This window comes from Electrona antarctica (genome assembly GCF_951216825.1).
Source record: "Electrona antarctica genome assembly, chromosome: 12".
Classification (NCBI taxonomy): domain Eukaryota; kingdom Metazoa; phylum Chordata; class Actinopteri; order Myctophiformes; family Myctophidae; genus Electrona; species Electrona antarctica.
This window is the reverse complement of record NC_136793.1, coordinates 3,955,258-3,967,356: the sequence shown is the minus strand read 5'-3', so window position 1 is coordinate 3,967,356 and position 12,099 is coordinate 3,955,258. Positions and strand designations below refer to the sequence as shown.

At 44.7% G+C, this 12,099-nt stretch overlaps 1 protein-coding gene across 1 annotated transcript in view; it reads left to right on the top strand.

Moving 5' to 3' along the window:
• lss (lanosterol synthase (2,3-oxidosqualene-lanosterol cyclase)) overlaps positions 1–12,099 on the top strand; it is a 77,606-nt gene that overhangs the window by 13,638 nt on the left and 51,869 nt on the right. The window contains exons 3-5 of the mRNA XM_079515637.1: positions 4,996–5,134; positions 8,099–8,207; positions 10,629–10,750. Of these exons, the coding sequence (XP_079371763.1) occupies positions 4,996–5,134; positions 8,099–8,207; positions 10,629–10,750 (370 nt within the window). The remainder of the gene's footprint in view (positions 1–4,995; positions 5,135–8,098; positions 8,208–10,628; positions 10,751–12,099) is intronic.

Genomic DNA, 12,099 nt, shown 5'->3' with positions numbered 1-12,099 from the left:
ACACACACACACACACACACACACACACACACACCTACCGCCACAACACAACAAACAGTGGCACACAATACACAGGACATCACACTTTCTTTCACTTTCGCAACGCGTGTGTGTGTGTGTGTGTGTGTGTGTGTGTGTGTGTGTGTGTGTGTGTGTGTGTGTGTGTGTGTGTGTGTGTGTGTGTGTGTGTGTGTGTGTGTGTGTGTGTGTGTGTGTGTGTGTGTGTGTGTGTGTGTGTGTGTGTGTGTGTGTGTGTGTGTGTGTGGCTACGTGTAGCGACGCACGTGTTTGTAAATGTTACAGTCCTTGCCATGAAAACATTTCCCTACCTGCATTTATACCAATACTTTCATGTTATACTACTGTTTTTATTCATTAAAAAAAAACACAAAAATATATTATTAAAGTTAAAATTAATGGTAATTAATATTTCTGGGGGGCAATATCTCACAACGGGTACCCCCAGAAACTAAATGTAATTGGCCTCTGACCCCCATGTGAAAATGTTTTTGCTTTGAGCTTTGAGTTAAAAAAAAACGTTCACCATGAAAGAATATATATTCAAAGATTTGCGCCACATTTTCGCGATTAAAAAAAATAAATAGCAGATCTACAAGCTCGTAGATCTGCTATTTTTCAATAGATAAAGCATAACATAATGCTTAAAACACCAACAGGGGTTCCCGCCCAGAATGGGTTAATTGAGAGTTGGACATAGCCGATAGCGCTGCTGTTTCTTCAGTGTCGTCGTCGTTTACAGAATAATTTTTTTTTTTTATTATTGGGCTTTGATGCAAATTCTAAAGTTTAGAATTATTATTATTTTTTTTTTTCACAGCTTCAAATTGACATATTGGTTGTTCAGTTTGACCCACCAGTTTTGGAGATATGGCTTATAGAGTAATGTCTTGCAGAGAAACAGCGAGTTGAGAAAACAGGCTTGAAAGGTTCACTTCTGTGGACTCTAACATTACACCTAGCTACATGTTTAAGCATTTATTTCATATTTACATGTCTTCTGTGGACTCTAACATTACACCTAGCTACATTTTTAAGCATTTATTTTATATTTACATGTCTTCTGTGGTCTCTAACATTACACCTAGCTACATGTTTAAGCATTTATTTCATATTTACATGTCTTCTGTGGTCTCTAACATTACACCTAGCTACATGTTTAAGCATTTATTTCATATTTACATGTCGATTTCAGCTCTGACACTTATTTCAGACATGCTCTAGGATGTGAAGAGCCTGCCTGTTTTCTCCTCTCCTGAACAGTTAGTCTTGTTTTGTTTTCTCCTCTCCTGAACAGTTAGTCTTGTTTCTCCTCTCCTCAACAGTTAGTCTTGTTTTCTCCTCTAATCAAACAGTTAGTCTTGTTTTCTCCTCTCCTGAACAGCTAGTCTTGTTTTCTCCTCTCCTCAACAGTTAGTCTTGTTTTCTCCTCTCCTCAACAGTTAGTCTTGTTTTCTCCTCTCATCAACAGTTAGTCTTGTTTTCTCCTCTCCTCAACAGTTAGTCTTGTTTTCTCCTCTCCTCAACAGCTAGTCTTGTTTTCTCCTCTCCTCAACAGTTAGTCTTGTTTTCTCCTCTCCTCAACAGCTAGTCTTGTTTTCTCCTCTCCTCAACAGTTAGTCTTGTTTTCTCCTCTCCTGAACAGCTAGTCTTGTTTTCTCCTCTCCTCAACAGTTAGTCTTGTTTTCTCCTCTCCTCAACAGCTAGTCTTGTTTTCTCCTCTCCTGAACAGTTAGTCTTGTTTTCTCCTCTCCTCAACAGCTAGTCTTGTTTTCTCCTCTCCTCAACAGCTAGTCTTGTTTTCTCCTCTCCTCAACAGCTAGTCTTGTTTTCTCCTCTCCTCAACAGTTAGTCTTGTTTTCTCCTCTCCTCAACAGCTAGTCTTGTTTTCTCCTCTCCTCAACAGTTAGGCTTGTTTTCTCATCTCCTCAACAGTTAGTCTTGTTTTCTCCTCTCCTCAACAGTTAGTCTTGTTTTCTCCTCTCCTCAACAGTTAGTCTTGTTTTCTCCTCTCCTCAACAGTTAGTCTTGTTTTCTCCTCTCCTCAACAGTTAGTCTTGTTTTCTCCTCTCCTCAACAGTTAGTCTTGTTTTCTCCTCTCCTCAACAGCTAGTCTTGTTTTCTCCTCTCCTCAACAGCTAGTCTTGTTTTCTCCTCTCCTCAACAGCTAGTCTTGTTTTCTCCTCTCCTCAACAGCTAGTCTTGTTTTCTCCTCTCCTCAACAGCTAGTCTTGTTTTCTCCTCTCCTCAACAGTTAGTCTTGTTTTCTCCTCTCCTCAACAGTTAGTCTTGTTTTCTCCTCTCCTCAACAGTTAGTCTTTTTTCTCCTCTCCTCAACAGTTAGTCTTGTTTTCTCCTCTCCTCAACAGCTAGTCTTGTTTTCTCCTCTCCTCAACAGCTAGTCTTGTTTTCTCCTCTCCTCAACAGTTAGTCTTGTTTTCTCCTCTCCTCAACAGTTAGTCTTGTTTTCTCCTCTCCTCAACAGCTTGTCTTGTTTTCTCCTCTCCTCAACAGTTAGTCTTGTTTTCTCCTCTCCTCAACAGTTAGTCTTGTTTTCTCCTCTCCTGAACAGCTAGTCTTGTTTTCTCCTCTCCTCAACAGTTAGTCTTGTTTTCTCCTCTCCTCAACAGTTAGTCTTGTTTTCTCCTCTCATCAACAGTTAGTCTTGTTTTCTCCTCTCCTCAACAGTTAGTCTTGTTTTCTCCTCTCCTCAACAGCTAGTCTTGTTTTCTCCTCTCCTCAACAGTTAGTCTTGTTTTCTCCTCTCCTCAACAGCTAGTCTTGTTTTCTCCTCTCCTCAACAGTTAGTCTTGTTTTCTCCTCTCCTGAACAGCTAGTCTTGTTTTCTCCTCTCCTCAACAGTTAGTCTTGTTTTCTCCTCTCCTCAACAGCTAGTCTTGTTTTCTCCTCTCCTGAACAGTTAGTCTTGTTTTCTCCTCTCCTCAACAGCTAGTCTTGTTTTCTCCTCTCCTCAACAGTTAGTCTTGTTTTCTCCTCTCCTCAACAGTTAGTCTTGTTTTCTCCTCTCCTCAACAGCTAGTCTTGTTTTCTCCTCTCCTCAACAGCTAGTCTTGTTTTCTCCTCTCCTCAACAGCTAGTCTTGTTTTCTCCTCTCCTCAACAGCTAGTCTTGTTTTCTCCTCTCCTCAACAGTTAGTCTTGTTTTCTCCTCTCCTCAACAGCTAGTCTTGTTTTCTCCTCTCCTCAACAGTTAGTCTTGTTTTCTCCTCTCCTCAACAGTTAGTCTTGTTTTCTCCTCTCCTCAACAGTTAGTCTTGTTTTCTCCTCTCCTCAACAGTTAGTCTTTTTTCTCCTCTCCTCAACAGTTAGTCTTGTTTTCTCCTCTCCTCAACAGCTAGTCTTGTTTTCTCCTCTCCTCAACAGCTAGTCTTGTTTTCTCCTCTCCTCAACAGTTAGTCTTGTTTTCTCCTCTCCTCAACAGTTAGTCTTGTTTTCTCCTCTCCTCAACAGCTTGTCTTGTTTTCTCCTCTCCTCAACAGTTAGTCTTGTTTTCTCCTCTCCTCAACAGTTAGTCTTGTTTTCTCCTCTCCTGAACAGCTAGTCTTGTTTTCTCCTCTCCTCAACAGTTAGTCTTGTTTTCTCCTCTCCTCAACAGTTAGTCTTGTTTTCTCCTCTCATCAACAGTTAGTCTTGTTTTCTCCTCTCCTCAACAGTTAGTCTTGTTTTCTCCTCTCCTCAACAGCTAGTCTTGTTTTCTCCTCTCCTCAACAGTTAGTCTTGTTTTCTCCTCTCCTCAACAGCTAGTCTTGTTTTCTCCTCTCCTCAACAGTTAGTCTTGTTTTCTCCTCTCCTGAACAGCTAGTCTTGTTTTCTCCTCTCCTCAACAGTTAGTCTTGTTTTCTCCTCTCCTCAACAGCTAGTCTTGTTTTCTCCTCTCCTGAACAGTTAGTCTTGTTTTCTCCTCTCCTCAACAGCTAGTCTTGTTTTCTCCTCTCCTCAACAGTTAGTCTTGTTTTCTCCTCTCCTCAACAGTTAGTCTTGTTTTCTCCTCTCCTCAACAGTTAGTCTTGTTTTCTCCTCTCCTCAACAGCTAGTCTTGTTTTCTCCTCTCCTCAACAGCTAGTCTTGTTTTCTCCTCTCCTCAACAGCTAGTCTTGTTTTCTCCTCTCCTCAACAGCTAGTCTTGTTTTCTCCTCTCCTCAACAGTTAGTCTTGTTTTCTCCTCTCCTCAACAGCTAGTCTTGTTTTCTCCTCTCCTCAACAGCTAGTCTTGTTTTCTCCTCTCCTCAACAGTTAGTCTTGTTTTCTCCTCTCCTCAACAGTTAGTCTTGTTTTCTCCTCTCCTCAACAGCTAGTCTTGTTTTCTCCTCTCCTCAACAGCTAGTCTTGTTTTCTCCTCTCCTCAACAGCTAGTCTTGTTTTCTCCTCTCCTCAACAGCTAGTCTTGTTTTCTCCTCTCCTCAACAGTTAGTCTTGTTTTCTCCTCTCCTCAACAGCTAGTCTTGTTTTCTCCTCTCCTCAACAGTTAGTCTTGTTTTCTCCTCTCCTCAACAGTTAGTCTTGTTTTCTCCTCTCCTCAACAGCTAGTCTTGTTTTCTCCTCTCCTCAACAGCTAGTCTTGTTTTCTCCTCTCCTCAACAGTTAGTCTTGTTTTCTCCTCTCCTCAACAGCTAGTCTTGTTTTCTCCTCTCCTCAACAGTTAGTCTTGTTTTCTCCTCTCCTCAACAGCTAGTCTTGTTTTCTCCTCTCCTCAACAGTTAGTCTTGTTTTCTCCTCTCCTCAACAGCTAGTCTTGTTTTCTCCTCTCCTCAACAGTTAGTCTTGTTTTCTCCTCTCCTCAACAGTTAGTCTTGTTTTCTCCTCTCCTCAACAGTTAGGGTTAGGGTTAGTCTTGTCTCCATGACTGTCTCTGTATAATAAAGAGTCACATATGGATGCAGCTGCAGTCGTTGTGTTGCTTATTTTATTTCTATAACATATTATATTATTCTTTTGTAACATAAATATGTCTCTACAGAGCGGCTTCATAGCAGACGGTGAGCCGGTGAACACGGCAGCGGAATCGTCTCTGAAAGGAATGAACTTCTACAGCATGCTGCAGGCAGAGGACGGACACTGGGCCGGAGACTACGGAGGACCGCTGTTCCTGCTGCCAGGTATTACCTTCAACCCTGTTCCTGCTGTCAGGTTTTACCCTCAACCCTCTACCCCAGGGGTCTGCAACTTTGACGATGGAGAGGGTCACTATAGTTCCACACTCACTCCAGAGGGTCACTATAGTTCCACACTCACTCCAGAGGGTCACTATAGTTCCACACTCACTCCAGAAGGCCACTATAGTTCCACACTCACTCCAGAGGGCCACTATAGTTCCACACTCACTCCAGAAGGCCACTATAGTTCCACACTCACTCCAGAGGGTCACTATAGTTCCACACTCACTCCAGAAGGCCACTATAGTTCCACACTCACTCCAGAGGGCCACTATAGTTCCACACTCACTCCAGAGGGCCGCTATAGTTCCACACTCACTCCAGAGGGCCACTATAGTTCCACACTCACTCCAGAGGGCCACTATAGTTCCACACTCACTCCAGAGGGCCACTATAGTTCCACACTCACTCCAGAGGGCCACTGTAGTTCCACACTCACTCCAGAGGGCCGCTATAGTTCCACCCTCACTCCAGAGGGCCGCTATAGTTCCACACTCACTCCAGAGGGCCGCTATAGTTCCACACTCACTCCAGGGGGCCGCTATAGTTCCACACTCACTCCAGAGGGCCACTATAGTTCCACACTCACTCCAGAGGGCCACTATAGTTCCACACTCACTCCAGAGGGCCACTATAGTTCCACACTCACTCCAGAAGGCCACTATAGTTCCACACTCACTCCAGAGGGTCACTATAGTTCCACACTCACTCCAGAGGGCCACTATAGTTCCACACTCACTCCAGAGGGCCACTATAGTTCCACACTCACTCCAGAGGGCCACTATAGTTCCACACTCACTCCAGAGGGCCGCTATAGTTCCACACTCACTCCAGAGGGCCGGTATAGTTCCACACTCACTCCAGAGGGTCACTATAGTTCCACACTCACTCCAGAGGGTCACTATAGTTCCACACTCACTCCAGAGGGTCACTATAGTTCCACACTCACTCCAGAGGGCCGCAGAGGGTCACTATAGTTCCACACTCACTCCAGAGGGCCGGTATAGTTCCACACTCACTCCAGAAGGCCACTATAGTTCCACACTCACTCCAGAGGGCCGCTATAGTTCCACACTCACTCCAGAAGGCCACTATAGTTCCACACTCACTCCAGAGGGCCACTATAGTTCCACACTCACTCCAGAGGGCCACTATAGTTCCACACTCACTCCAGAGGGCCACTATAGTTCCACACTCACTCCAGAGGGCCACTATAGTTCCACACTCACTCCAGAAGGCCACTATAGTTCCACACTCACTCCAGAGGGTCACTATAGTTCCACACTCACTCCAAAGGGTCACTATAGTTCCACACTCACTCCAGAGGGCCGCTATAGTTCCACACTCACTCCAGAGAGCCACTATAGTTCCACACTCACTCCAGAGGGCCGCTATAGTTCCACACTCACTCCAGAAGGCCACTATAGTTCCACACTCACTCCAGAGGGCCACTATAGTTCCACACTCACTCCAGAGAGTCGCTATAGTTCCACACTCACTCCAGAGGGCCACTATAGTTCCACACTCACTCCAGAGGGTCACTATAGTTCCACACTCACTCCAGAAGGCCACTATAGTTCACTATAGTTCCACACTCACTCCAGAGGGTCACTATAGTTCCACACTCACTCCAGAAGGCCACTATAGTTCCACACTCACTCCAGAGGGTCACTATAGTTCCACACTCACTCCAGAGGGCCACTATAGTTCCACACTCACTCCAGAGAGCCACTATAGTTCCACACTCACTCCAGAGGGCCACTATAGTTCCACACTCACTCCAGAAGGCCACTATAGTTCCACACTCACTCCAGAGGGCCACTATAGTTCCACAGTCACTCCAGAGGGTCACTATAGTTCCACACTCACTCCAGAGGGCCACTATAGTTCCACACTCACTCCAGAAGGCCACTATAGTTCCACACTCACTCCAGAGGGTCACTATAGTTCCACACTCACTCCAAAGGGTCACTATAGTTCCACACTCACTCCAGAGGGCCGCTATAGTTCCACACTCACTCCAGAGAGCCACTATAGTTCCACACTCACTCCAGAGGGCCGCTATAGTTCCACACTCACTCCAGAAGGCCACTATAGTTCCACACTCACTCCAGAGGGCCACTATAGTTCCACACTCACTCCAGAGAGTCGCTATAGTTCCACACTCACTCCAGAGGGCCACTATAGTTCCACACTCACTCCAGAGGGTCACTATAGTTCCACACTCACTCCAGAAGGCCACTATAGTTCACTATAGTTCCACACTCACTCCAGAGGGTCACTATAGTTCCACACTCACTCCAGAAGGCCACTATAGTTCCACACTCACTCCAGAGGGTCACTATAGTTCCACACTCACTCCAGAGGGCCACTATAGTTCCACACTCACTCCAGAGAGCCACTATAGTTCCACACTCACCCCAGAGGGCCACTATAGTTCCACACTCACTCCAGAAGGCCACTATAGTTCCACACTCACTCCAGAGGGCCACTATAGTTCCACAGTCACTCCAGAGGGTCACTATAGTTCCACACTCACTCCAAAGGGCCACTATAGTTCCACACTCACTCCAGAGGGCCACTATAGTTCCACACTCACTCCAGAGGGCCACTATAGTTCCACACTCACTCCAGAGGGCCACTATAGTTCCACACTCACTCCAGAGGGCCACTGTAGTTCCACACTCACTCCAGAGGGCCACTATAGTTCCACACTCACTCCAGAGGGCCACTATAGTTCCACACTCACTCCAGAGGGCCACTATAGTTCCACACTCACTCCAGAGGGCCACTATAGTTCCACACTCACTCCAGAGGGCCACTATAGTTCCACACTCACTCCAGAGGGCCACTATAGTTCCACACTCTGACTGTGATCATGTGACTGTGATCATGTGACTGTTTCAGGTCTCCTCATCACGTGTCATGTGACCAGCATCTCGCTGCCTGAAGCCTGGAGGAGAGAAATGATACGATACCTGAGATCTGTTCAGCTGTTCGATGGGGGCTGGGGTCTGTGAGTATCTGTTCTGCTGTTCAGCTGTTCGATGGGGGCTGTGAGTATCTGTTCTGCTGTTCGATGGGGTCTGGGGTCTGTGAGTATCTGTTCTGCTGTTCGATGGGGTCTGGGGTCTGTGAGTATCTGTTCAGCTGTTCGATGGGGGCTGTGTGTATCTGTTCTGCTGTTCGATGGGGTCTGTGAGTATCTGTTCTGCTGTTCGATGGGGTCTGTAAGTATCTGTTCTGCTGTTCGATGGGGTCTGGGGTCTGTGAGTATCTGTTCTGCTGTCCTGCAAATATCTGTTCAGCTGATCGATGGGGTCTGTGAGTATCTGTTCTGCTGTTCAGCTGTTCGATGGGGTCTGTGAGTATCTGTTCAGCTGTTCGATGGGGTCTGTGAGTATCTGTTCAGCTGTTCGATGGGGTCTGTGAATATCTGTTCAGCTGTTCGATGAGGGCTGTAAGTATCTGTTCAGCTGTTCGATGGGGTATACTATAACGGGCATTGTTTTGGGATATTTTGGCCGATATGGGTCTTTTTCTCAAGTCTGGAGTCGGTGTGTAGATTACCCGGCGGTGTTGCTGCCCCTCCCGTAGCCCTGGTCCAGTGCTTACAGCGAGTCAAAGAGAGACTCGCTGTAAGCACTGGACCAGGGCTGCCCCTCCCGGCTCATGGCTCTTCACAGACGGTACACAGACAGCAGCCACTCCGCTGAACGTGTCAGTGTTGCTGCCCCTCCCGGCTCATGGCTCTTCACAGACGGCACAGAGACAGCAGCCACTCCGCTGAACGTGTCAGTGTTGCTGCCCCTCCCGGCTCATGGCTCTTCACAGACGGCACACAGACAGCAGCCACTCCGCTGAACGTGTCAGTGTTGCTGCCCCTCCTGGCTCATGGCTCTTCACAGACGGCACACAGACAGCAGCCACTCCGCTGAACGTGTCAGTGTTGCTGCAGTGGTGTGAACTGTGAACCGTGCGGCCCCTGGTGGTGCTGCTGAGTGCTGACAGCCGAGCCGACTCACAGCTTCTTCTTACTTCTGAATATTATCTTTGCCTTGAAAAAGACCGTAGGGCGTAGGTAGGCTATATCCATTTTGCGTTTTGCTGTTTTCCAAAACAAACCAGCGCGCGCTACTGTTTGCTACAAAGCGACTGGAAGGAAGAGGTTTACAGAAAGGCCAATCATATGACCCGATCAGCGATCACCAGGGGGCAGGGACAACACACACACACACACACACACACACACACACACACACACACACACACACAATAGCCTTCTATATAATGCTGCGCACATATATTATATATAATGCATCCCACCTGTATGTTACCGTATATTAACTGTATATGCTGTTGAGGTTTACGGGCAAAATACAGTGACCAGAATTGCCCGTTAACTCCTCTTTTCACACAGTGTTAGACTCAGTGACAGTTTCTACCCCACAGCGCCACAGTGTGGCCGGTATACACACTGAATGCTGCTAAGAAATGATCCGTTACACGCTTTATTGTGTTGTTTCTAAGTTAAGTACAATCGGGGTTTGTGCAACAATAACAGCTGCAATGTTTAAATACCAGGGACGTTAAGACCAGCTGAATCTAATTATGCACTGATTGCCAGGGAAGACAAGACGAGTAAAAAAAAAAAGGGAAAGAAATGCTTTTTTTCTTTTCTTTTTTTTTAATATTCTTTTTTTCTTTTTTCTTTTTTTTAATCCATATTTTCAAAATTACTCTAATCTGGTGTGCAGGTTATGACATGCACAATAGAATTACATTTTCTTTATTTTATTTATAATGGGCTTCGGTGGCACCGAGGACCAAAACTGGTGTCCACCAGAAGGAGTTAAGCTTGTACGGTGCAATATATGTCATGTGACTGTTATATATGTCATGTGACTGTTATATATGTCATGTGACTGTTATATATGTCATGTGCAACAGGGATTTGTGCAATAATAACATGAAGTAGGTTACGTGTGTGTTTTGTTGTATTAGCTTTTATAGTTTTTATATTCTAGTTTATGATGCACTGATCCGTTGGCACTTTTTCATTTCGCTGTACTTGTTGCAATGACAATCTATATATATATATATAATTATCTATAATAATTATATATATTTATTCCAGACACATCGAGGACAAGTTGACGGTGTTTAATAGTAGTAGTAGTAGTAGTATAATAGTATATTTTTCTTCCAGACACATCAAGGACAAGTGATGGTGTTTCATAGTAGTAGTAGTAGTAGTAGTAGTAGTAGTAGTAGTAGTAATAGTATAATAGTATAATAATAGTATATATTTCTTCCAGACACATCGAGGACAAGTCGACGGTGTTTCATAGTAGTAGTAGTAGTAGTAGTAGTAGTAGTAGCAGCAGTAGTAGTAGTAGTAGTAGTATAATAGTATAATAGTATATATTTCTTCCAGACACATCGAGGACAAGTCGACGGTGTTCGGCACGGCGCTGAGCTACGTGTCGCTGAGGATTCTGGGAGTGGATCCAGACGACCCGGACCTGGTGCGAGCACGAAACAACCTCCACAGCAAAGGTCAGAGGTCACACGATGTAGACTTAATGACACACATGTTGGACAACAGATTAACCCATTCTGGGCGGAACCCCTTTTGGTGTTTTAAGCATTACGTTATACTTTATACCGTTGAAAAATAGCAGATCTACAAGCTAGCTTGTAGGTCTGAGCTTGTAGGTCTGTTCGCTCATGAAATAATATATATTCAAAGATCTGCATATTATCAAACTGTACTAGTAAAGGGTTTCTCTGTATTAGTCCTTAGGCCGGGTGAGATATCGTTGCCCTAAAAAGGGACAAGACAGATGTGGTATAATTTAGACAGATGTGATATCATTTAGGCAGATGTGGTATCATTGTGTTCGTCTGACATCCAGGAGTGCTACATTGTGTGATAGCAGTTTCAGAAGGGCAGCTGAATATGATTTTAGGGGTATAATCTGATTATGCAAAACCTTATAATTAATTGTTATCTAAACTCCAAAATGATTCACTTTTATGCACATTTCTGATGTTTGTACCATGGATGGGCATGACCAACATCATAATAGAACAACAGACGCTGAATTATACTTCTTGTAGCCATACCAGGAAAATCCACAATATAGTCCTTAGGCCAGAGGCCTTATTATCGGATATCGTTGCCATAAAAAGGGACAAAGTGACAATGTGATGTTTGTATTGCTACATGTCTGTAGTTTATGAAATGATGTGATAGCAATGTCAAAATGTTTATAAGGGCCAACCCTTATATCTGATTTATGATGAAACAAATGGTATATAGTGAAAGGCATAACTCAACGACTAATGGGCCGATTTCGATGATTCTGACATCAAAGTATACATTTTCTGGGGTGCTGAGTTGATTTAAGAGATGACTGAAGCAATTCAAGTTCAGGGTCAATGTCAAGGTCATTTTGGATCAAAAATGTCCTATAATACTACACATGTCTTGGATTGGTTTTGATCACATTTTCTCCTGTCTACCTCTGATTCGGAAGCCGTACATTAACGTTGCACAGGTTGTAGAAGAGCGCCCTCTATCATAAACACTGAAAACACCAAATTACGTCTATAGATGTCAATGGCTGTATTGAACTATGCAACCTCTTCCTCATCAGAACTGTCCTGTTCAACTGTAGGCATTGAATCTTCCTCAGGTGCTTGGTTTGTACAGTTCTGGAGTTTGCAGAGGTCTGTACATCTCATTGCTGAGACAACTGCAGTTAGGAAGCTTGCATACTTGTGCACATTTACAGGCCAAAAACTCTGAATTGCTAACTCTCCACCATCCACTCTGTATGGGATCTGGTGCAGATGGGTGAGTCTGCAGAGAGCATCTCCATATTCTAGTTTGGTAATTGGCA